This window comes from Kogia breviceps, chromosome 3 (genome assembly GCF_026419965.1).
Source record: "Kogia breviceps isolate mKogBre1 chromosome 3, mKogBre1 haplotype 1, whole genome shotgun sequence".
NCBI lineage: Eukaryota > Metazoa > Chordata > Mammalia > Artiodactyla > Physeteridae > Kogia > Kogia breviceps.
This window is the reverse complement of record NC_081312.1, coordinates 48,816,046-48,837,611: the sequence shown is the minus strand read 5'-3', so window position 1 is coordinate 48,837,611 and position 21,566 is coordinate 48,816,046. Positions and strand designations below refer to the sequence as shown.

The 21,566-nt window shown below is 37.5% G+C and overlaps 2 protein-coding genes and 1 non-coding gene across 5 annotated transcripts in view; 2 read left to right on the top strand and 1 right to left on the bottom strand.

Moving 5' to 3' along the window:
- The first annotated feature begins 742 nt into the window (after positions 1-742).
- On the top strand, positions 743-16,703 carry RTRAF (RNA transcription, translation and transport factor). Its single transcript, XM_059057182.2, has 8 exons — positions 743-913; positions 2,504-2,628; positions 5,891-5,990; positions 10,751-10,837; positions 11,738-11,826; positions 13,999-14,067; positions 16,212-16,260; positions 16,373-16,703. The coding sequence occupies exons 1-8, from the start codon at positions 853-855 to the stop codon at positions 16,525-16,527; spliced, it is 735 nt and encodes a 244-aa protein (XP_058913165.1). The 5' UTR covers positions 743-852; the 3' UTR covers positions 16,528-16,703.
- Positions 3,836-3,941, top strand: LOC131753892 (U6 spliceosomal RNA). Its single transcript, XR_009334960.1, has one exon. It is a non-coding gene; the product is annotated as a U6 spliceosomal RNA (small nuclear RNA).
- Positions 16,704-16,827: 124 nt separating the features above from the next.
- The window catches only part of NID2 (nidogen 2), a 78,511-nt gene continuing 73,772 nt past the window's right edge, over positions 16,828-21,566 (bottom strand). Inside the window, exons 16-21 of one of the 3 annotated variants that reach the window (XM_059057159.2) lie at positions 21,238-21,367; positions 20,642-20,813; positions 19,665-19,822; positions 18,365-18,488; positions 17,788-17,900; positions 16,828-17,514 (exon numbers count right to left, since the gene is read on the bottom strand). In XM_059057159.2, the coding sequence (XP_058913142.1) occupies positions 17,504-17,514; positions 17,788-17,900; positions 18,365-18,488; positions 19,665-19,822; positions 20,642-20,813; positions 21,238-21,367 (708 nt within the window). In that variant the 3' untranslated portion in view covers positions 16,828-17,503. Of the gene's footprint in view, positions 17,515-17,779; positions 17,901-18,364; positions 18,489-19,664; positions 19,823-20,641; positions 20,814-21,237; positions 21,368-21,566 lie in introns of those variants that run through there. The other 2 variants (XM_067028471.1, XM_059057160.2) reach the window with 2 other exon arrangements.

Sequence of the window (21,566 nt, the reverse complement as noted above, 5' to 3'; positions counted from 1 at the left end):
GTTTTGATCATTACTAGAAGGCAATGAGGACCCACTAAAAGATACTAAGCATTAAACTGTTATGGACAGGTTTTGGTTTTAGAAAATCAGTATCATTGCTGTGTGGGGGAATGGATTGGAGAAGGCAAGACTGGACCTAAGAAATCAGACAATTAGAGTAAGCAAAAATGATGAGGGCCTGATTTGAGGCAGCATCAGTGGGGTTGGGAGAAGATGAGGGATTTGAGAGAGACATGAGAGAGAACAGCAGGAATCGATGAACTACTGGATGTTGTAACTTCAGTGAGAAGGAGTAAAGGATAAGTCCAGGTTTCTGGCTTCAAGATTCCGTGGCTGCTGGTGATGTCTGGAACTATCACACAGTATTACCATTGTATGTTTGTTTACCTGTGGATCACTCCCAACGAGTCGTAAAGGGACCTTGCTAAAAGTCTTTGCATTAGTAGTGTTAGAAGAGCACCTATTATGTAGGAGGCATATAATAATTAAATGAATGAATGAATACACTGAAAATACTAAACAGTTTGTATGATCAAGACGGCGAGGAAAGCAAGAGGTAACTGGCTTCTCAGTTGCTTTCTGCCTATTGTACAACTAGGAGGCTGACAATAAAGTTTATTTGAGCGTCGACGTGCCCCGACGTGGCCCCGCCTTCCCAGCCGGAGCCGCGATTGGTGAGCATTGGCCAGCGGGGGCCGTTCCTAAGCCACGATTGGCTAAGGCCGCCGTCATTTCGGAGCGCCCGGCGCCCGCCCGCCCTCTCGCCGCGTCGCCGGTGACTGTGCCGCCCGCTCCTCCTCGCCTCTCCTCTCCCGGCCGCAGCCCGGGGGACCGGAGCGAGCAGCGGGCACCATGTTCCGACGCAAGCTGACGGCCCTCGACTACCACAACCCTGCCGGCTTCAATTGCAAAGGTGAGGAGGCGGTCCCGTGCCCGCCGCGCGTCAGTGACCCCCCCCCTCCCCCAGCCGCCCGGCCGCCGTTCTCCCAGCGCCGGCACCTGGGCTCCCCACCCGGACAGTTCGCGGCCTTGTCTCCCCCGGACCCCTCTCCTCCCTGCCGCCAAGCACCTCTGCTTTCCGCTTTCCTTCCCCGGCTTCGGAGCCCCGTCACCCGCTCTTGCCTCGGCATCAGCACTTTCTGCACTTGCTGAACTCCAGACCCCACGCCCACCCCCCTCGCGCGCACCCTCAGCGCTCTAAAGGGAAACTCTTCGCTACGTAGCCCTTCAGCCCTGTGGTTCCCGGGTGATTGGGCGCTACCTTGAGTACCTGCTGGGAGCCAGCACAATGCTGGAATCCGAGGAAGATGCTGAGTAACTTGAAGACTCGTTCACTACCCCTTGGGAACTAAGGGGTGGGGTGGGGGCAGTTTGAGCTCGAGATAGAACGAAGTCCAGGACTGACAGTGTCGGGGCAAGCGCGTATAGGAGCGAGCTAATGACAGTGTGCGAGTCGTGCAAAAAAAGTTAATAGCAGACGAGCGGGGCGGTTGAATTGTAAATATAAAGGTATTTGGGATTTCACAGCATTAAAATTGTAAAAAGTATTAATATTGCTACGCACTGCTACTCACCTACTACCCACTATTCATTTTCTTCCAGAGTTCTTGGCCTGTGGTAGACTAATAAGTTTTGAAAGTGATCAAGCACAGCCTGGGATGTTAAGACCATTGTATAAGTCTCAAGACTTCATAAGGGAGGCCTGAATTTGAATTCGAGCTTGAATTTTGTAATCGAAAATAATTTCCAAGCAGGATAGCAGTGTTTTGTTGATCTCCTGTAGAAGCATGTCATTTTACAGAATATTGTTTTTCTACTTTGCCTTTTATGTAACAAAAAGGTTCAGTGGTAGTAGAGCTTAGATCTGAATTTGAATCTTTGAGCCTCAGGTTTTTTCACTGGTAAAATTGGGATATTACCTACCTCGAAACGGTGTGGGAGGATTAAATGAGACAACATCTGTACTTTTTCATGAATGCGTTTAATGTGCCATAACAGTAAATGACAATGGTAGTCAGTATCTTCTTTCTGCTTGCCATTTAATTTCTTGTACACTATGATTGCTGTAAATTTAACCTGGCCCAGTCCTTCCTCCTCCTCTTCCCCATAGGAACTGGAATAATAACTGACACTTAAATAGCAAAACTGTGTGCTAGGCACTGTTTCTATCCTTAAATATTTTATTTAATCTTCATAACAACCCTATGAGGTAAGTCTTACTATTACTCCCCATTTTGTAACTCAAGAATCTGAGGCCTGAAAAATTTAGGTAATTAGCCCACGTTCACACAACCACTAAATGTCTGGAGTCAATTTGAATTCAGGCCAGGATATGAACGTAAGTTAATCCAAAGTTTGCACTTTCAACTCCTACTTCAAGCAGCTCAAGTAACTTATAATTTTGGAGTTAAAAAAAAAAATTCCACAAGACTGTTTGTGGAGAAGAAAGTGTTTTACCTGTTACCTAGTGCTTCTCGTGATTTATATGGTGTTTTTATTGCAGATGAAACAGAATTTAGAAACTTTATTGTTTGGCTCGAAGACCAGAAAATCAGACACTACAAGATTGAAGACAGAGGTAATTTAAGAAACATCCACAGCAGTGACTGGCCCAAGTTCTTTGAAAAGGTAATGAATTAGAAAGTAAAATAAAACATACAGAGAGCTTGTCTAAAAATTATATGAAGACAGGCAAGTTTAAAATTACTGTGTTCTTTTAAAATAAATAAAACTAATTATGATCAGTGTTAGAAAAGCTAGACTTCAGGGATTTAACTTTTTTCTTACCATGTTTTTTTGTTTTTAAAGCAGATTATATTATCTCTTCCTACCAAGCATTCAGTATTAGATAGAAATAGTATGGTGAATCATTAGGCATGAGGGTGGAGGGGAGTATAGAGTAGGCTGAGGAGAGAGGAAAGCTCATGTGCCATAAAAGAGTTTGAACTTTGACCCAACTGGGGAGCTGTCACAGTTTTAGGTGATATGACTGGACTAGTCTTCCCACTCCTCACCTTTCCCAACCAATCCCTGGTTTCTCGAAACTGTCAGCTTTAAACTTATGTAGCTGGAGAGGAGGCACTTATCCCCAGTACTTAGATGTGTGCCTGACATACAATAGACCTGTTTGTTTCATGAATTTATATATTTGTGTGTTTATTTGTATACATATATGTATATGTATATAAATGAATGATATATCAATATTCATTTCTGCATTTTCTCTATAGCAAACCTTACTCTGTATTCACATCCTTTAGGGATGTGAATACATCCCTATACCTTGTCAGCCCTATACCTGACAAGCCCTCTGCCCATTGAAAACTAACTTTATAGACCGTTAACTAATAAAGGTAATGGCACAAGTAGACACTCAAAAAAAAGGGAAGAAATAGTTATGTCCAGAAACACTAAGACTTCTTAAATAAACAGTGACACATATTCTCTAAATAGTAAGAATGGCAAAAATCAGAATTTTTATATTACATTAAAAATATAGTAGAGATACAGTTAGAGTATTATATTAAAATAAGACATTATTGACATGCTTGAAAACTAAGATTATGTCTTATTTTTGCTTATTTTTAACATACACAGTTGTCCCTTGTTATGTACAATAGAAATAATCCTAAAAAGATCTGTGTGTATTATCTTATTTTTGTGGCTGGGATAACTTTCCTGTTGACCTAGTTTAAGTAATGTTTTTGCAGAAAACAGAGTTGTTTTCAAATTAGAATAAAAATTACATTTTACAGTATCATTATTTACATTAAACATTTTTATTGGCTCTGTTACTTTGATGAGATCTCTTCCTTTAAGAATATGCAAAGTAACGGTCACTTCGGCAGCACATATACTAAAATTGGACAATGACATAGAAAGGATTAGCATGGCCACTGCGCAAGGATGACACGCAAATTCGTGAAGTGTTCCATATTTTTAATTGACTTATTTGTAGTGAGATGGATGGACCTAGAGACTGTCATACAGAGTGAAGTAGGTCAGAAAGGGAAAAACAAATACCATATGCTAACACATATATATGGAATCTAAAAACAAAAAATAAATAAAGGTTCTGATGAACCTTGGGGCAGGACAGGAATAAAGACGCAGACATAGAGAATGGACTTGAGGACCCGGGGAGGGGGAAGGGGAAGCTGGGACGAAGTGAGAAAGTAGCACTGACATATACACACTACCAAATGTAAAATAGATAGCTAGTGGGAAGCAGCTGCATAGCACAGGGAGATCAGCTCAGTGCTTTGTGACCACCTAGAGGGGTGGGATAGGGAGGGTGGGAGGGAGATGCAAGAGGGAGGGGATATGGGGATATATGTATACATATAGCTGATTCACTTTGTTATACAGCAGAAACTAACACAACATTGTAAAGCAATTATACTCCAATAAAAATGTTAAATAAAAAAAAGAATATGAAAAGTGACTAAATTTTCACTCACTGGTGTTTAGGTACCTAAGTTTCTAGTTTTGTGAATTAGAGGATTGTGTAAGTTGCATACTGCCTCTGACAATGAACAAGTTTATTAACCATTCTGTGGCTCAATATTGTTATCAATAAATGGGGTAACAGTGGTATCTGTCTCATAGGAGTGGTATGTATTGTTATTGAAATATACCTACGTACCTTTTCACAGAGGTGCCTGGCCCATAGCAAGTGCTATATGTTTATTAATTTCCCTGCCTCTACTGCTATTATTGCTACTACTGGATTATTTTCCTTTGCCCTTAAAGAGTTTTTATGAAAATTTTGATAGGCTTCTTAAGACTTTGAAATATATTGTTAGGATTTTATATTTGCTTATATTACATCTTATGATGGTCCACTCATGTGTACAAGACAACACAGAGTTGTGGAAGGGTATTGAAGAATATAAAAAACTTTCTGATGAAAAACACCCAGAAATGACAGTAAAGTAGTATAACCTAAAGATAAATATATTGGAACTTACACAGATATTATCTTTCAAGGTGGTTTCTTTGGAATGATGATGTCATTGCCTAAAGCATAATTGGAACTTCTTTTGGAATTACTTTTAGATCAGGAGACATCTTTTGAATATCCTTAATATTGACAGTTGTTTTATACTTTGAACACAGATTTGCTTTTTGCATCATGACTAAATCTTGTGAATGAGGTGCTTTTTTTTTAAAGCAGGGGAATAAAATTTTTGGTTAGAAAATAAGTTATGGCTAAAAAGTGCTGATTCATTAATTATCCCCCAAAGGATTTCCAAAAAGGAGTTCCAGAAGTTTTGAGTAACGTCATTGTTGGTGGAATTAGATTTTAAGTTCCTAAGAGACTTATTTTAAGGACATACTCTTTTGAATATGCAGCTTCTGACATTTATTCAAAACGCTTGTATGTCACATGGCTTACTCTATTCAGAAGCATTTCCATGATATGAAAGCTAAGGTTTAGATAATAATTGGTTTTGTTTGGGGTTTTTGGTATATCCTCCTTTTTAAAGTCCTTTTTATTTACCTGCTCTATGTGTATTGAGACCTGGAATCAGAAAGTTTAGATTCAGCTCCCCGATTTAAGTCATATAACTGTCAGCAAGTGTTGACCTCTAGGCTTCGGTTTTCTCATCTACAAAATGAAGTTATTCTACATCAGTGGTGCCCTATCTGGAATCTGCAAAAGTAAAAATTTCAAAAAGCATGATGGGCCTACTTCATCTTTTTTTCCCTGAGTGGTACACTTAAGTGTTTCCTTCCTTTGGGTTATATAATTGCATCAAAGGTTTAGTAATGTAAATGTTATAAGAAATTCTTAGAGATGCAAACTAAGGTCTCTTTCAACTCTACCATTTTTTTATTTTGTGACTTTATAGTAATAATGAAACCAGACTTTTTATTCCCCTCACAGTATCTCAGAGATGTTAACTGTCCTTTCAAGATTCAAGATCGACCAGAAGCAATCGACTGGCTTCTTGGTTTAGCTGTTAGACTTGAATATGGAGATAATGGTATGTTTTATGGGGAATGTGTGTTTTAAAGAGAGAGAGGAAAGGTGGGAAAGGAATGTAAAAATGTAGGGAACTTGCCAGTTTGTCTTACATTGTTTTACCTTTGGTTCATTTTAAGTTTTGTACATCCTCATCTAACTTTATAGCATCTGTTTAAAAATTTACTTTTTGTAATTATTCTACTGTATCCAGCTCCCAAATTGTCTAGGAAAGAATTTTCTTTTCTAAAATTAGAGAGTATCCTTACTATCATAAGATATTAAAAGCACTGGTTTCCATTGGTATTTAGATTTTTCTTTTAGAATTTGAAGGTGATGTCTTCTGAAGAAGAAGGCTAATTGAATGTCTTCTTACAATGTCAAATTACTTGGGTGAATTTGCCATCTTTCAGTCTGTACCTTAGCCTTTCAAGTTCACTTGTTGCTGCTGTCCCAGAATTGATAGGATTTCAAGTGTTGGTTGCAGCAGGTAATTTCACGAGACTGAAATATACATCTAACGCAAACATGCACTATAGGCCAAAATATATTTATTATTAATGTTTAATGTTGTTTTATTACAGATACTTGTAAAGTTTTTTTTTTTTTTCAAAGTTTGATTTTTTTAATTAGTAACAGACTTAAAACTTGTCTTTCTTTTTCCCTGGCAGTTATTGACCTTTCTTGCAAGAGATTATTAGCTAAAGGTCATCACCTTTTTATTTTGTTACCTTAAAGCTAAAGAATTTATTATCTCATCCTTAATACTGTGGCAGATCATTTTCTTCATGGGCTTATTTTATTTCCATTACTGGATTTCTGGCATGCCTTTTCTTCTCCTCTTCCCCCTTATATATGTTTCTTTAGGTGTAGGGCAGGGAGTTTTTCCTCAATCCTTTTAGTGTCTCTGGTTAGGTAAAGTCCTGTTTGTTAGGATCCTTGTCTGTGTCCCTTTGTCTTCAGAGGTAAGGATGAGCCTTTCTTCTAGGCATAGGGAGGGCATCTCTCATAGAAAGGTTTTATGACCGAGATTCAGATGTCCCTCTTGTCGAGTCCCTGTTCGGGCGCCACTTGCCGCCAGCTGCGGCGGGTCCTCAAAGTGCAGCAACGATCGACGAGAGGGGGTAGGGAACTGAACGCACCAAGGTATGGGATCAGAAGGGCACAAGCAACTGATGGTTGCAAGGCCACTTGTAAGGTTTTGAATGCTAGTACCTATAGTAAAAATAGTTTTCCAATAAACTGTTTTCTCTCAGGCCATTTCAATTTGAAAGGCCTGCTAACATCTGAATGTAAGATCTGATTATCTTACTTTACCTCCATCCTCTGCATTTATGTTGTTCTCTTTCATGGGACTGTCAGTTCCAGTCCTCTTAATCATTTACGTTTGAAGCCTTTTTAATGTCTTTGGCCTCTCCCTTTTCCTCTCATTCTGTTCCATCCGTTTTTCCCTTGTCGTATCTTTCCTTCTCCATCCTCAACTGCTGTCACCCTAATTCAAGCTCTTGCCATTTTTTCCTGAGATTATTGGAATGTCTTTCATACTAGTCTCCCATCTTTGTCACCCTCTAGTCTCATCCACATGGCCCACCAAGCTAATGTTTTGAAACATAAATGTTTTAGAATGCTACACTTTGTTTCCAAACAATAGTTCCTTTTATATATTCGGAAACCATTGTTTACCATTTAACTCTATAGCTTTTTAAGTCATTCGCCACTTTCCATTTTGCTTATGTTCTTACTTGCGCCACTAAATTGTAAGCTGATACTCAGCTTTGTTTCCTACATGGTACCTCTATTAGTTTCTTGTTGCTGCTGTAACAAATTACCACAAACTCAGTGACTTAAAAGACTGTTTATTATCTTACAGTTTTGGAGGTCAGAAGTCCAGCATCTGTATTAGGACTGAAGTCAATTTGTCGACTGGGTTGGTTCCTTTTGGAGGCTCTAGGGGAAGATCCATTTCTTTGTCTTTTCCATCTTCTAGAGGCTGCCTGCATTCCGTGACTCTGGCCCCTTTATCTTCAAATCTAGCAGCGTATCATCTTCTAAGCTCTCTGTGATTCTGCTTTCATTGTCACATCTTCTCTGACTCTGACCTTCCTGCCTCCCTCTTACAAAGATGCTTTGATTACATTGGGCCCACCTAGGTAATCCAGGGTTACCCCCATACCCCCAATTTCAAGGTCCTTAATTTAATCACATCCACGAAGTCCCTTTTGCCATGTAAGATACCATATTCATAAGTTCCAGGGATTGGAATATGGACATTTTTTTGCAGGAGAGGGAGCAGTCATCATTCTCTCTGCCACAGTTTCTTGTGTACAGTAGATGTGCTTATCAACTATAAATGCTTGGTAAATTCAATATATGAATGTTTATACATACTGATGTGGAGCATCAACCAGCTGTTCTTTTGCTGGTTCTTCAAACTTAAGTTTCAGATGCCTTATGGCAGAAATCTTAAGGAAAGCTCAAAGACTTCTTTACTATGGAGCCTTTAGCAGAATCTACCTGTTCTGGTCTGAGTTGGTAGGAACTCTGTTAGTTAATTTGCAACAAAGTATTCTCCAGCTTTTCAAGTGTTTTTCAGCTATTCCCACATAAAATTGTAGTCACATCTCAATTTATTTCTATTTTACCCTTATTTAGTCCATTTGTCCCATTTTTATAATACTTCAACTTAGGTTACCTAGGTTGTACCAAGAACAGTAGATGCCATATGATTGTGTATCCTTGTAGTTGACTGTAACTGTTAAGTACAGTTACTTCTCAGTGATAGCATGGTCTTTTCTAATGTATTAAAAAAACTGAGTTTGCATGAGAAACACTGCCCCTTATCGGTAGGAGGCACTGCTGTGCTTTTATGGTTTTACATTAATAAGTTGCATTCTTCTTGACTTTTAAGTTATTTTAAATTTTTATTCTTATTTGATAAAACCATTGTGAATTTTTATTGTTTGTGCCTTAACGTTTTTTAAAGCCTTTTGCTAGCTTGTCAATTAAGGTGATTAAAATCTGACTTAAATTCTTTTAACTTTTTTGACAATTTTAGATTCACAGAAAGGTTGCAAGAATAGTAAAAAGAATTTTTCCATACTCAGATTCTGCAGATATTATTAACATTTTACTTCATTTGTCTTATACTTCTCTCTCTCTCTCTCTCTCTCTCTCTCTCTCTCTCTCTCTCTCTCTCTCTCTCTCTATATATATATATATATATATATATATACATATTCCTAATTTTTTCTAAACCATTTGACACTAAGTTGTAAATGATTTCTCTTTTACCCTTATGCGCATTTCCTAAAAAAAGTCATTGTCTTACATAGCTACAGTATATTTATCAAAATCAGGAAGTTAACTTTGATTCTTTACTGTTATCCAAAGATGAGATTCACATTTCACCATTTGTCTCAATGTTCTTTATTGCAAAAACAAGCAAACAAAAACCTCCAAAGCAGTCCTGGATCATGTGTTACATTCATTCTCCTTAGTCTCTTTAGTCTCCTGCAGTCTGGAATAGGTACTCAGTCATCATGCTTCAGGACACTGACATTTATTTTGTAGAATGTCCTTCAGTTTGAGTGAGTCTGATGCTTCCTCATGATTAGATTCAGGGTTTGTAGTTTTGTTAAGGTAACATAGAAGTGATGTTGTGTTCTTTTAAGTGCATCATATCAGGAGGCATGTGTTGGTGATATGCCTAAATACTGGTCATGTTATTCTGATCACTTGGTTAAGCTTTCTTCAGTGTAAAAATTATGTATCTTGTGGAGAGATATGAGATGATTTCTGTATGCTTCTCTTCAAATCTTAGCTTTAGTATACATTTGATGATTTTTGCCTGAGTCAATTATTATGTTGATTATGATGATTAGAAGGTGTTTTTCTAATTCCATCATTTTTCTACATTTGTTTTTTTGTCTTTCCACTATAAGGAAGAGCTTTCCCTTCTCACCAGTTTGTTTGTTTGTTTATTCAAATCAGTGTAGATATGTGGGTTCTAATTTTACTCAGTGGGTCTTAATCTTTTTTGTCATCGTGTATTTTGATGTTTACATTGTTCCAGGTTTGGCCAGTAGCTCCTTTAAGCTAACTCCTGTCTGATTTAAATTTTAATCCTTTTATTTTCCTTTTTTTTTTCATTAGCAAATCATATAAGCACTATAGCCAAAGATGGCATTTTGGGCATTAAGTTTGGTGAATTACTATTAAATATTTTTATTTGTAAAGTCTTTTAAAATATTATTTAGTAATTTTCAGGTAAGAGTAATAAAATCTCCTTTTGGAATTCTGCATTTTAAGTCTCCATAAAATAAGTTTAGGTTTGTATATGATGGTGTATTTGAAGTGATTTTTTTAGAAAGCAAGGTTTTTGGTTTTGTATACAGCATTCACAGGATTTGCGAAGAAACTTCTTAGTGTGTTCATATTTAACCTCATGTGACCTATACTTACCCTTCTCCCATTCTTCTACCCCTATCAAGTTTGAGGAAGCTGAAAAGCAGACTTTCTCTTCTAAAATTTAGATAGTGTTTGAAATGTTTTACTTTAAGAAATGTTAATGAAAAGATATTTGTGTCTGATAATCATTTCAGCTTAATTAAAAAGCTAGTCACATTGTCTTCTAGTAGATTTTTTATTATAGCATTTTTTTTTGAGTGCTTGAGTTGTCTTATGCTTATAACCAGTTTGGCTCAGTTAAATTCAGTAAATAAGCAACGTTTGTTTTACCTTAAGTTGAAGCTCTACAAATTGTATTTTTGCCTATTTTTACAGCTGAAAAATACAAGGACTTGGTACCTGATAATACAAAAAACGCTGACAATGCAGCTAAAAATGCGGAGCCATTGATCAATTTGGATGGTAAGTTTATAAATGCATAAAAATAATCATCAACATTTTTGGTTTCTTAAATGTTTTTTACTTCCTAGAATGAAGTCTGGGTTTATTTGGTTTTAGTAGATTAAGAATGTTTCACGCAGACAACATTTGTGTTGATATTTTATTCTCTATGCTGTTTTTTACTGTCAGTTATAGTGTGCTTTCTCCCTCCTATTGTAGCTGAATACCTGAAACTGAAAATGCTGTTCTTTCATCTGCTCAGAGTAACTTGGGGGTTTTGATTTTATTTAATCATGGTGGTAATTGTTTGCCTTCCTGGGTGCAGAAAATATTTTTTCTAATCTAATGACAGTATGAGACAAGTGTTAAAATTTTTCATTGTTTTAAGTCCCAGATGTCTTTAAGTAATTCTTTCTCCTTTTAAAAGTATTAAGATTCTAATTACTTAGGTTATAATATGTTAAATATTCTTTCACTGACTGATTGTGACCTGTAATATATGAGTTACCCTTATGAATTAATAAGCTGCTTGGACGCTCTAGAGCTGCTGCTTGGAGAAAAGGTTTTGGGAAAACTGTCCATTGAAGGGAATCTGTGTATTAAAATTAATAGCTTTGTGAAGAAAGGTTAATTAATAGTGCTACCTAAATGGGCCTGGCAGAGAAAGTTACAGAACAAACCTCATATGAGTTAATTTAGTCATTTATTGCATTGTTCACTTTGGTTGATTAGTTGGAAAACCATTGATCTCATCAATTTACCTAGTTTACCCCATACTGCTTTTGTCAGCAGCAATTTTAGAAATTAAAGAGATTTGTTGTTACTAGAAAATAAAAATATTTTTTAAGTTTATATGTTTACATATATGTTTGTAATTACATGCTTGCAGAGCTGTAAGTTTCCACTTTTAATCTTTTATAGTAAATAATCCTGATTTTAAGGCTGGTGTAATGGCTTTGGCTAACCTTCTTCAGATTCAGCGTCATGATGATTACCTGGTAATGCTTAAGGTCAGCTTCATATTCTTGATTCGTGACAAAAACTCTGTATATAATTTTAAAAACTTCATTTTCTAGAAATAACTGTTTGATATTTAAAACTATGGTAGAATGAGGAAAATGTTGGAGGAATGTGGGGCATAAAGCAGATTTCTTGAATTCATTGGTTTTAGCTTACCTAACAACTAATATCAAAGAGTGTTTACTGTATGCCTGCCTCTGTGCTAAATCCTGTGTACAGATGACTCATTCAGTCCTCCCAACAATCCTAGAGGTGGTTGCTAGTGTCTTTTTAAAATATGTATATGAAGAAACTGAGACTTAAAGATAATAGATAAATAATGTTCAAGCTGACATAGAAAACAATAGTCAGGATTTTAATCTAGGCCTTATGGTCCATTCTTTTTTTCTTCTTCTTCTTCTTTTTTTTTGGCCGCATGGTATCTGGGATCTTAGTTCCCTGACCAGGGATCGAACCCACACCCCCTGCATTGGAAGCACAGAGTCCTAACCACTGGACCGCCAAGGATGTCCTGGTCCATTTTTTTTTCCTATATCGCCCCACTTCTGTTTAATCAGTCCTTTTAAATATTCATTAAGATTGTGGAAAATGCCAAACTTGTAATGGTGAATTTGGTCAAAAACATACCCCCAAATCTCTTTGAGGAATGAATGTTTCTGTCCTCCAAGCCCCCCATCCTAGATAGGCCACTCAGTTCATACCTTACAGGAGGGAACCTGATGGCCTAAAAGAGGCCTCTTATTTCTGAGTGGAAAAATATACTCATGCTTCAGAAGATTTATGTCGAGTAATTATGATAGTCTAGTGGGGGTAAGGGGAGGGGCAGGGGAGCAGTACTTAAAATACCAGACTTGGAAGTTATTTTAGAAATTATTATTGATTTTGTGAGAAATTAAAGAGCTTTAAATTACTTTAAACTGCTTTGCAGGGAATTGAATAATTTCAGTCTACCCACAAGAGATCATAATTTATTCTCCTTTTTAGAATTGTATTTATTAAATGACATTTGTAATATTCTCTATACTGAATCTGAATGTTAACTCAGATTTTCTCAACTCAGATTGGACACCAAGAGACAAAAGTTGTTTTTAGTGAAATTTAGCTCTTTCAAAGGTGTGTTCCTTACTCAGGCAATTATAGAAATGGCTTTGGAACAGTTCTACAGTGGTTATGTCAGCTTTCATCATAAACTGAGTGAGAGGAGAACAGACAATGCTAGCATATTTGGGGTGCTAAAGTACAATATAAGTCAGTTATAATCAAAAGCTTTATAAAATTCTAATCCTAGCATGTTTGTCCTTTTATTTTAAGAAGCATTAAAACAATACATGACAATATGGAAAACATCCATATTGCAGCTGTGAGAATCAATACATTAACTGTTTGACAACTGGACTGTGTAAATACATTTGCAATCACTGTTAGATTGGTTTAATTCTTTTTCAAATGTAGCATTTGGTTTGTCTTTATTAAAAATAATTTTTCAAATTTTCACACTTATCTTGGGGTTGTAACTGTCATCCACTAATTAAAATTCCATTAAAAAATCTTTTTAAGTGTGTGCAGGTGCATGCATGCATTTGTGCCTGCAGTGGTAAAATGCTTTACTAATGAAAAAGAAACAATGTGTCCTTTGAAAGATCTGAAAACATTTTACTGTAATAAAGTGAAGAAAGCAGGGACAGTGTGCATGATATGCTACCCTTTGTATCAGTGGTGCATGTTTGTGTGTGTGTGTGTGCGTGCTTGCGTGCACTTGCATATATCCCTGAGTGTGCTTGTAATTTGATAGAGGCCTTGTGAGTATACACAAGGATCTGGTAGCAATAATTGTTTTCTGAAAGTATGGCTGAAGCTTGGGTAGAAGGGATACATACTTTTTCGCCAAGTATCCTTCTTTATTTAAAAAAAAATTTTAGCACACACAAATTACCTATTCAAAAAATGTAATTGTTATGAATATCGTTCCACCTTATTAAATATTAGAAGTGAAAACTTTCATTACAGTAGCTATTTTTTTTACTTTTAATTTGCTGGGGAGTTTGTTAATGAATTAGGTATTTCTGATTTCATCAAATTGGGCATCCTTATTCTGTAGTCTCAGAGAAGAAAGTTAACAAACAGCTGATAAAAAGTAAAAATACTATTTTGGGATTTCTTAGGCAATTCGCATTTTGGTCCAGGAGCGCCTGACACAGGATGCAATTGCTAAAGCAAATCAAACGAAAGAGGTATGCTGTTTTTTTAATTTAAATACTAAATTAATTGTTACTGAAAGTGTCTTTTGGTTGTCATGAGTTTGAACTTTGCCTGAGAATGCTTAAGATATCTATTCTGTGTTAGAACTGCCCAGAGAAAGAATAGCTTACTTCAGTGGGATTGAATTTGATTCTGAAGCAAACTGTATCCAGTCATTTTTGAGTGAAAAGTGAACGTCATGTTTCTCTCACTTCATTACTTTTAAGAAGCCTCCAATAGCATATCCACAGTCTACCAGATCAAAACCACCGCATGTGCCCAGTTAAAGTTTATTTAAAAGAACTTACATTTGTGGAATTTACTGGGTTATTTTGACTAACTGCTAGAAAACAGGACACACCTCTTTTTTAGTAATGCATTTTCTTTTCTATCTAAGTCTTTATCTTCACCCTTTTGTTTCTTCAGAGAAATCTGTTTATTTCCTAGCATAAATCATAAAAATGTAACTTGTTAATAAATCTAGGATATTTTTACATGAACTGTCCAAGAAACCCAAATGCCCCTGAAGTCCTCTTGACTATGTGTCAGTACAGAGAATGTCCTCAGGGGTTAGCAGCTGCAGGTGTCTGATAATGCCCCTTCCTGCTACACAGATGAATGTCTTGGGTACAGTCCACATTCTGGACCCTGCTCCTTCTCTTGTGCCTCCCTCACCCTCCAATTCCCCAATGTCTTTTGTCCTCTGATCCCATCTTTATCGAAGCCCAACAGTATTAAGGTTATTAATGCCGGGGCAGTGTAGTCTCCTCTGAAAGACACTTAGTTTCTTTTAAAAGTTCTTATTGGCTTATTAATTATGTATGAATCAGTCCACTGGAAATTGGATTAAAGATCATCTTATTTCACCCACACTATAGAACAGACAGTAAATTTCTCTGGCATAATAAAATCATCATTCAGCAAAATTATGCCTTTGGTTTGGAAGGCAGTGCAAATAAGGCCATAGCCAAATCTCTTTGCTCTTGTTTGCAAAGTAAAATTCAGTTTATTTTCAATGCTCCAAATAAATCTGAACTTTAATGTCATCTCAAAAGATACTATGCTATGATAATACAGTGGAAGAGTTCTACAGTTGAGTGTTCTTGTTTGCAGTCATTCATAACTAGCATTTGGGGCGTGTGGTCATCTTCGGGGGTGCCTGTTCCTAGGTGGTCTGTTGGCAGATGAAGGGAGAACAGAAACTCTGGTACCAGACTGACACAGAAAGCTACTCAAGTACAATTCTACTCTAGTTTTTTGCTCACAGAATTTTCATACCCATTTGTTTCTTCATGTGTATAATGTATTACTAGTGATTTTAAAGCATTTTGAGTCTGGGTAGATTTGCATTAATAATTAGGCAAGAAGTGAGTAGTGACAGCTTAGCATTTGTAACGTTGAAAGTATAGTGACTTTTTTTTAAAACTGGTAATGATTTTATACAGTATAATCAGCAGAAAGTCTAGACTGCCTGTCCTCGTTTTTATTTGATAGTTACTGTGAACTTTATACAGGTTGGCGCCACCAGTCACCATCTCTGGTATATCTGTATGCAGGTGCTGACTGGTTAGCTAAATGGTTTAGAATCTGTTCATTTTCCTAGATGACTTCAAAGTAACTTTTACATGAACTGTTGAAAGTTAATATATAATCTGGTAAACATCATGCTTGCAGAAAAACGTTTTGTATATTTTAGATTTATGCAGTTCATAAAGACAAATTAACGTGCTCCGAAGTAAACTTCCTTGAGGAAAGTCATCTTAAAACTAGTCCTATTTGCCTGGTACACTGCTGCTTACTATAACTAAAATGGGACAGTAGCAGCCCTGCTCAACCTTCCTTCCATAGCAGTAGTGACAGCACTTCTGCAAAAAAGAGCTATTTTATATGCCTGGTCTTAAAGGATTGGATGTGTTATGGGACTAGCTGCCCACTACATGTAAAGGCCATTCTTTCCTCACTAGTTGTAGTAGGAAAAAACTCACTCATAAAAAGGCAAATTTAAAGAGAAAATTCTCAGGCACTTTGCCACTGCAGCTAAAAGGGTTAAAATAACAATAGCTAGCTGCTTTTCAATTTGAGTTGAGAAAAATGTGAACATATAACTATACAGTCTGATTTTTGTCTTTTTCTAAAGGGCTTGCCTGTTGCTTTAGACAAGCATATTCTTGGTTTTGACACAGGAGGTAAGTAAGTGATTTTAATTCAAACTGTTTTTAGAGACTTAGTGAATATATGGGGGAAATGAGTGAATATATGCAAACATTATTGATTACTGCAGTGTTTCTTATGAAACAGATGCAGTTCTTAATGAAGCTGCTCAAATTCTGCGACTGCTGCATATAGAAGAGCTCAGAGAGCTACAGACAAAGATTAATGAAGCCATAGTAGCTGTTCAGGCGATTATTGCCGATCCAAAGACAGACCACAGACTGGGGAAAGTTGGAAGATGAACATTTTAGGATTTCAGCTTCTCACCTACTTAGTACAGTTGGGAACCATGTACACTTTGGCATGTGTTTGGAAATGTCATGTCTTCAAGGGAAGAATTCCAGAAAATTGACTATGTTCTAGAGATATTTCCCATCACTGCATTTCCTTTAATAAAGTTGGGAAGGTGATTTTTTGACCATGTGTTCTGTTTATGTATTTGTATAATTAATCTGCTTCCTCCCTGGTGGGTTAGGTACATGCCACCCCCAACTTCATTATACATATAGACAATACAGATCCTTAAGTAAGTAAGTCATAGGAAAACTTAAAACATTTTATTGGCGTAATCTAGAAAATTTGAGAACTGTTACATCTTTGGTATTTATATATAAATGTAGTAATTTCTGTGGGTAATTCTATAGAGGGACATACAGGATCAGAAAATACAAACTGAAACATTGTAGCACCTTTTAATATAAATAGAAATGTACTTATGCAGAGGTAAAAAAAAAAAATCTTAGAATAAGTTGGCTCTTTCCCATCAGTTCTGCATAGCCTTCTCTCTGTCAAGGTTATGATCTTTAGGATCGTATTTTTATACTGATCACAGGTACTTTAATTTCTTGGCCAGGAAGAATCTGTAGCAATAGTCAGATTTAGGGTCTTAACGTGCTCTAATTGGTTCTTAGTTTCATTAGTTTGACCTTTTAAATATGACATAAATGTTTATTAAAAGTTGCTTTAATAAGCAACAATTAAAATTGTTACCTTTTTAAACTTGAAATAACTTTTGTTTTTAAAATACAGTAGTAAAGATTGAGGTATAAACTTTCCACAAAATATACTTAGTCTTTTTGCACTGAAAATGTTCATCTTCTATGTCCAGAACTTCTAATGGCCAATTGCTTTTTCACTTTCTTCACCTTTGTTTGCAGTAAATGTTCTTTAGGGTCCTGATTCTGATTGTAAACTTCCAAGTCCTTTATAATACCATGTTTACTTTCTTCCTGTGGAGGGAGGGGACAGCAATGTGAGTATTTTATATCCAGTTTGCCACAGCAAGTCTTTTAAAGAGGAAATATCCTAATAGACCTTTTTTTGTGTGTATAGTTAAGCTAGGTAGACTTATGGTAGTAGAATGGTTACCCTATGTGTTGGCCATTAGCTTTTCTAGGTCAGAGTGGCTCTCACTGGTGGCAGCAGCAGGCCAAGTGTGGTCAGTTACCAGATCTCTCTCTGCCTGGCTGATCCAAAGAAGCCACCTGAGCATGTTCATTTACCTGTTGGGCAGTAGGGGTAGACTGCAGTTATCCCGTAGAGATGAGATCGCTGCTCTGGGAGATACTCATCAGTAAACTGGCCACTGTCTCTATTTACAGATATAACACCATCCCTGGTAACAGAAAGGAAGAGTGAATTCATACGATTTAAGGTTGGATAGAAAAAGCCAGTTTATCAGGAAGAGAAATCTCTGCCAGACTTCTAGAATACATTTTTTAAAGTCAATTAAAATCACATAATTAAGTAAGATACCTCATGGTACCATTTAAAGGTAGTCTTTTATTCTCTGAAGATCAGATTCAGAGTAATGTGCTTCCTTTTTGGATAGTTTATTACCAAATAGCTCTGCCATTTTTAAGCTACATGTGAGCAATACTATTAAATTTCAGGGTGACGTAAAAGTACGCTTTTAAAAGCAGTAACACTGGAATGATGTCTGCTAATGAAGAGAGAATGAAATGAAAACTTCAGCAGGAGGGCTTAATAACTAAAGTTGCTTACTAACATTTGGTACAAGTGGTGTGTCCTCCAAAACAGTTTGCCTTTTCAGGCTTGTCCAGAGTGTGTCAGGCTCACCTTCTCCAGTCGGTGTGGTAGAAGTGATCTGCATAGCTCACAATGCTGAAGGGGTAGTTGAGGTTGTTTTGAATAACACGCCGTCCAGTTCCATCAGGTAGTGTACACTCTAGTTTTTTAGTTCCTTTTGAAACATCAAAGAGGGAAAAGAGATCCTTTCATGTGATGGGAAAAAAAAAATCCTTTACCAAAAATAGTGGCAGGTAAATTCATTCTCAAAGGAAACAAAGGTAGAACTAGAGTATTCTATCCCCATTGCAATAATACAAATTAAAAACTAAAATTTTCCTATTCTGTTACCAGTCTTCAGTTTGTTTAAGAGCATTCTAGTTTTTAGTAGAATTTAAACTCTTAATCTTTTTTGGAAGAAAGGATTGCATTTACAAAAATCTGGCTAAGTTTCTCCCAAAGTAGTAGGACATGAGAGATGAAATTATATCAGTGTTAAAAAAAGTTTGTGTTAGCTCTTAAATTGTTACAAACATAACATTTGGATAAATATTAATACTTGCCCTTTGTAAGCAATGTATAATAATAGCCAAAGCTGCCTTTTAACTAAAATCCTTAATTTTTTTTTTAAAGACTATTATTTTCTGGTTAGGAATAAAAAGTGCCATTTTTCAATGTAAATTTTTTAATAGCTACACAAGGCAAGAATTTCCAAGTTTCACATTTCTCATGGAACCCTGATTTAAATTTCAAATACTTATTAAAAATATAAACGCAGTATAATGAAACAGCTTCTTTTCAGTTGTGCTAATAATGAAATCACGCAACAGAAAGAGAGAACCTGGGAATGGGCAACCCAGATTTATTACTGAAGGAAGCCATCCTGCCACATCACTTTTCACAGAATGTCCTCAGCACAATAGCATACTGACTGTTAAAGTAACAGATATTTATAAATGTTATAATACTGGCAAAAAAGGAAAATAACCCCCGTTCATTTATCTAAGCCTGTCAATTCCAACAGCGGGTAATATTTATTTTTAACCTAAAAAGTGTGCCAAGTGCTCATGTGGAGGAAGGGCAAGCAGTACACAAGCAGGTTGGACATAGTACTAGCCTTCAAACTTACCACCTGATTCAAACACATACATCCAGGACCTCAGGAAATTCATCACAGGAGTCATTACAAAGTGTCCTCTAAAAGGAGTAAATCATTTGCTGTACTGTTATAAATGTAAGCCAGAAGTCCTAAATGGTGGGATTTGGTTTTACTGTAAAATCTGTTGGAGTGCTCACGCTTACTGAACATTGTAGTGTTCTATATTTGCATTCCATGAGTAGTAAGTAGTACCTGCATCTGCCCAGCAGAGCAATTTGGAGAAGGGGTCAAAGGTTAAACCATTGGGTAGTCCAATGTCTTTATTCACTAGAATTCTTCTATTTTCTCCATCTAAAGACGACGATTCAATTTTAGGAGCTTCTCGATTCCAATCTGTCCAGTACAAGTTGCTGTGGATAAATTAAATGGAGAAAGATAAACCTTCCCCAATGTATAGAACCCAAATTTCAGAACCATCTTTGAGGGTTTTCACTAAGCGTTTCTGAGTCAAAAACACTTCGCTGAAAATGAAAGCTGAAGGTTATCTTTACTGATTTGAAGTTTTCTCTGGAATTTCATTTGGTAGAAGCCCCACTAAATATGGGAAGAGTTTCTCAAGGTACAGAAATCCTCCCTGGTTCTAACAAGTCCTACTGAAACACGGACCAACTTATATGTCCCAGTTGATGACCTTAGCAGTTATAGACAGGAAACATTGTTCTTTTGACTGTTGCCACTGTGAAAATGAGGCCAGAGAAATAACATGCCTGGTGTCTGTGTTTTGCTTACTCACCAACTAATGCAGGTAACCCCACTTGAAGGTTTAACACTGAGATTTCCTAATGTGTTGCTGGAGGAGACCGACTTCATTCCGGTTGAAGTGCTGTCTCAGGCTTGGCCTGATCATCTGATCCAAAGTAGCCCCCAGTCTCACTCACATACTCTGAATTCTCTATGTGTCACATCACAGGCTTAATAATTTCCTTGTTATTCATTAGGTTACTGTCCTAGTTCCTCCTAGTAGAACATAAACTCCATGAAAGGACAGACCTTGTCTTTGCCTAAACAGTACCTGACACCTGGTAGATCCTCAGTGAATACTATTAACTTAATATATTTTGAACTTTTATGCCCATGTTCTGACCCTCCCCTACAACTGTACTTAGAGCCCAAGGGCTTCAAATGAGGATCTACAGGTAACAGAGGAGAATTAGGGAAGCCCGGCTGACCCTCGGATTGGATCCACAGCAATGGCACGGGGGTTCACCAGGTCCGTGTGGAAGAGGGCCTTGCGCTCAGAGCCGTCCAGCCTGGCCCTCTCTATCTTATCCAGGCCGCTGTCTGTCCAGTACATCGTTCTACGAAAGTGGTCGATGGCAAGTCCTTCGGGGCTTATCAGACCTGGAATAAAACAAAGGCAGGGCTGGAGCAGCTGCAGCTATGAAAGGTGAATCTGAAGCAGAGAGCTCTGTTTACTGTGTTTGAATAGTTGCGGTGGGGGGTGGGGGGTAGGGGGGGCGGAGTCTTGAGAGCTTCTAAGTCAAAACACAGAGTCAACAGAGGAACAGATCCTGCGTTAGTTTTTCTGCCACCTCTAGTACCCTCTAGCCTAACAAGACCTCCCAGCCTGATGGCACCAGACATCCCCAGGGCTGGGGCCAGGCAGCATCAACTGTAGCCGCCCCTTGAACTCTTACTGCAAGCCCTTTCTATTCAGAGTCCTATCAAGAAGGTAGAGGGGAGACTTTGGCATAAAAGAGGCAAGTAACTTGGATTTGGTAGAACGAAATGGAATGGGAATTGTCTTCTGGGTGAAGCTGCTGACCTGAGTTAATGATGGTCTCGGGCTCTGCTCCTGATTCCAGACGGGCACGGCTAATTGTCCGTCCAGCAACGTCTGTCCAGTACACCATCCTCTCCCGGCAGTCGTAATCAATTCCCACAACTATGGAGCCCTTTGTGACCAAGACACAGAATTGGAAGAATTAGGATTCCTTGCATTTCCCCCGACTTCATGCTCGGCTGCCTCACTCATGCATGGCTGCAGCAAACAACCCTGCATTGCATGGTTTTATGGCAGCCGAGCACAGTGGTTAGATGTGTTGGTGATGGAGGCCAACTTCCCGGGGCAGAGCCAGGCTTGGCCACTTGTTA

What these genes read in the sequence shown, in the direction of transcription:
- RTRAF (XM_059057182.2), top strand. Translation starts at nt 853, where the DNA reads ATGTTCCGACGCAAGCTGACGGCCCTCGACTACCACAACCCTGCCGGC. An exon ending in GGCCCAAGTTCTTTGAAAAG is followed by an intron (nt 2,629 to 5,890) that starts GTAATGAATTAG and finishes TTCCCCTCACAG; the next exon opens with TATCTCAGAGATGTTAACTG. An exon ending in GCCATTGATCAATTTGGATG is followed by an intron (nt 10,838 to 11,737) that starts GTAAGTTTATAA and finishes AATCTTTTATAG; the next exon opens with TAAATAATCCTGATTTTAAG.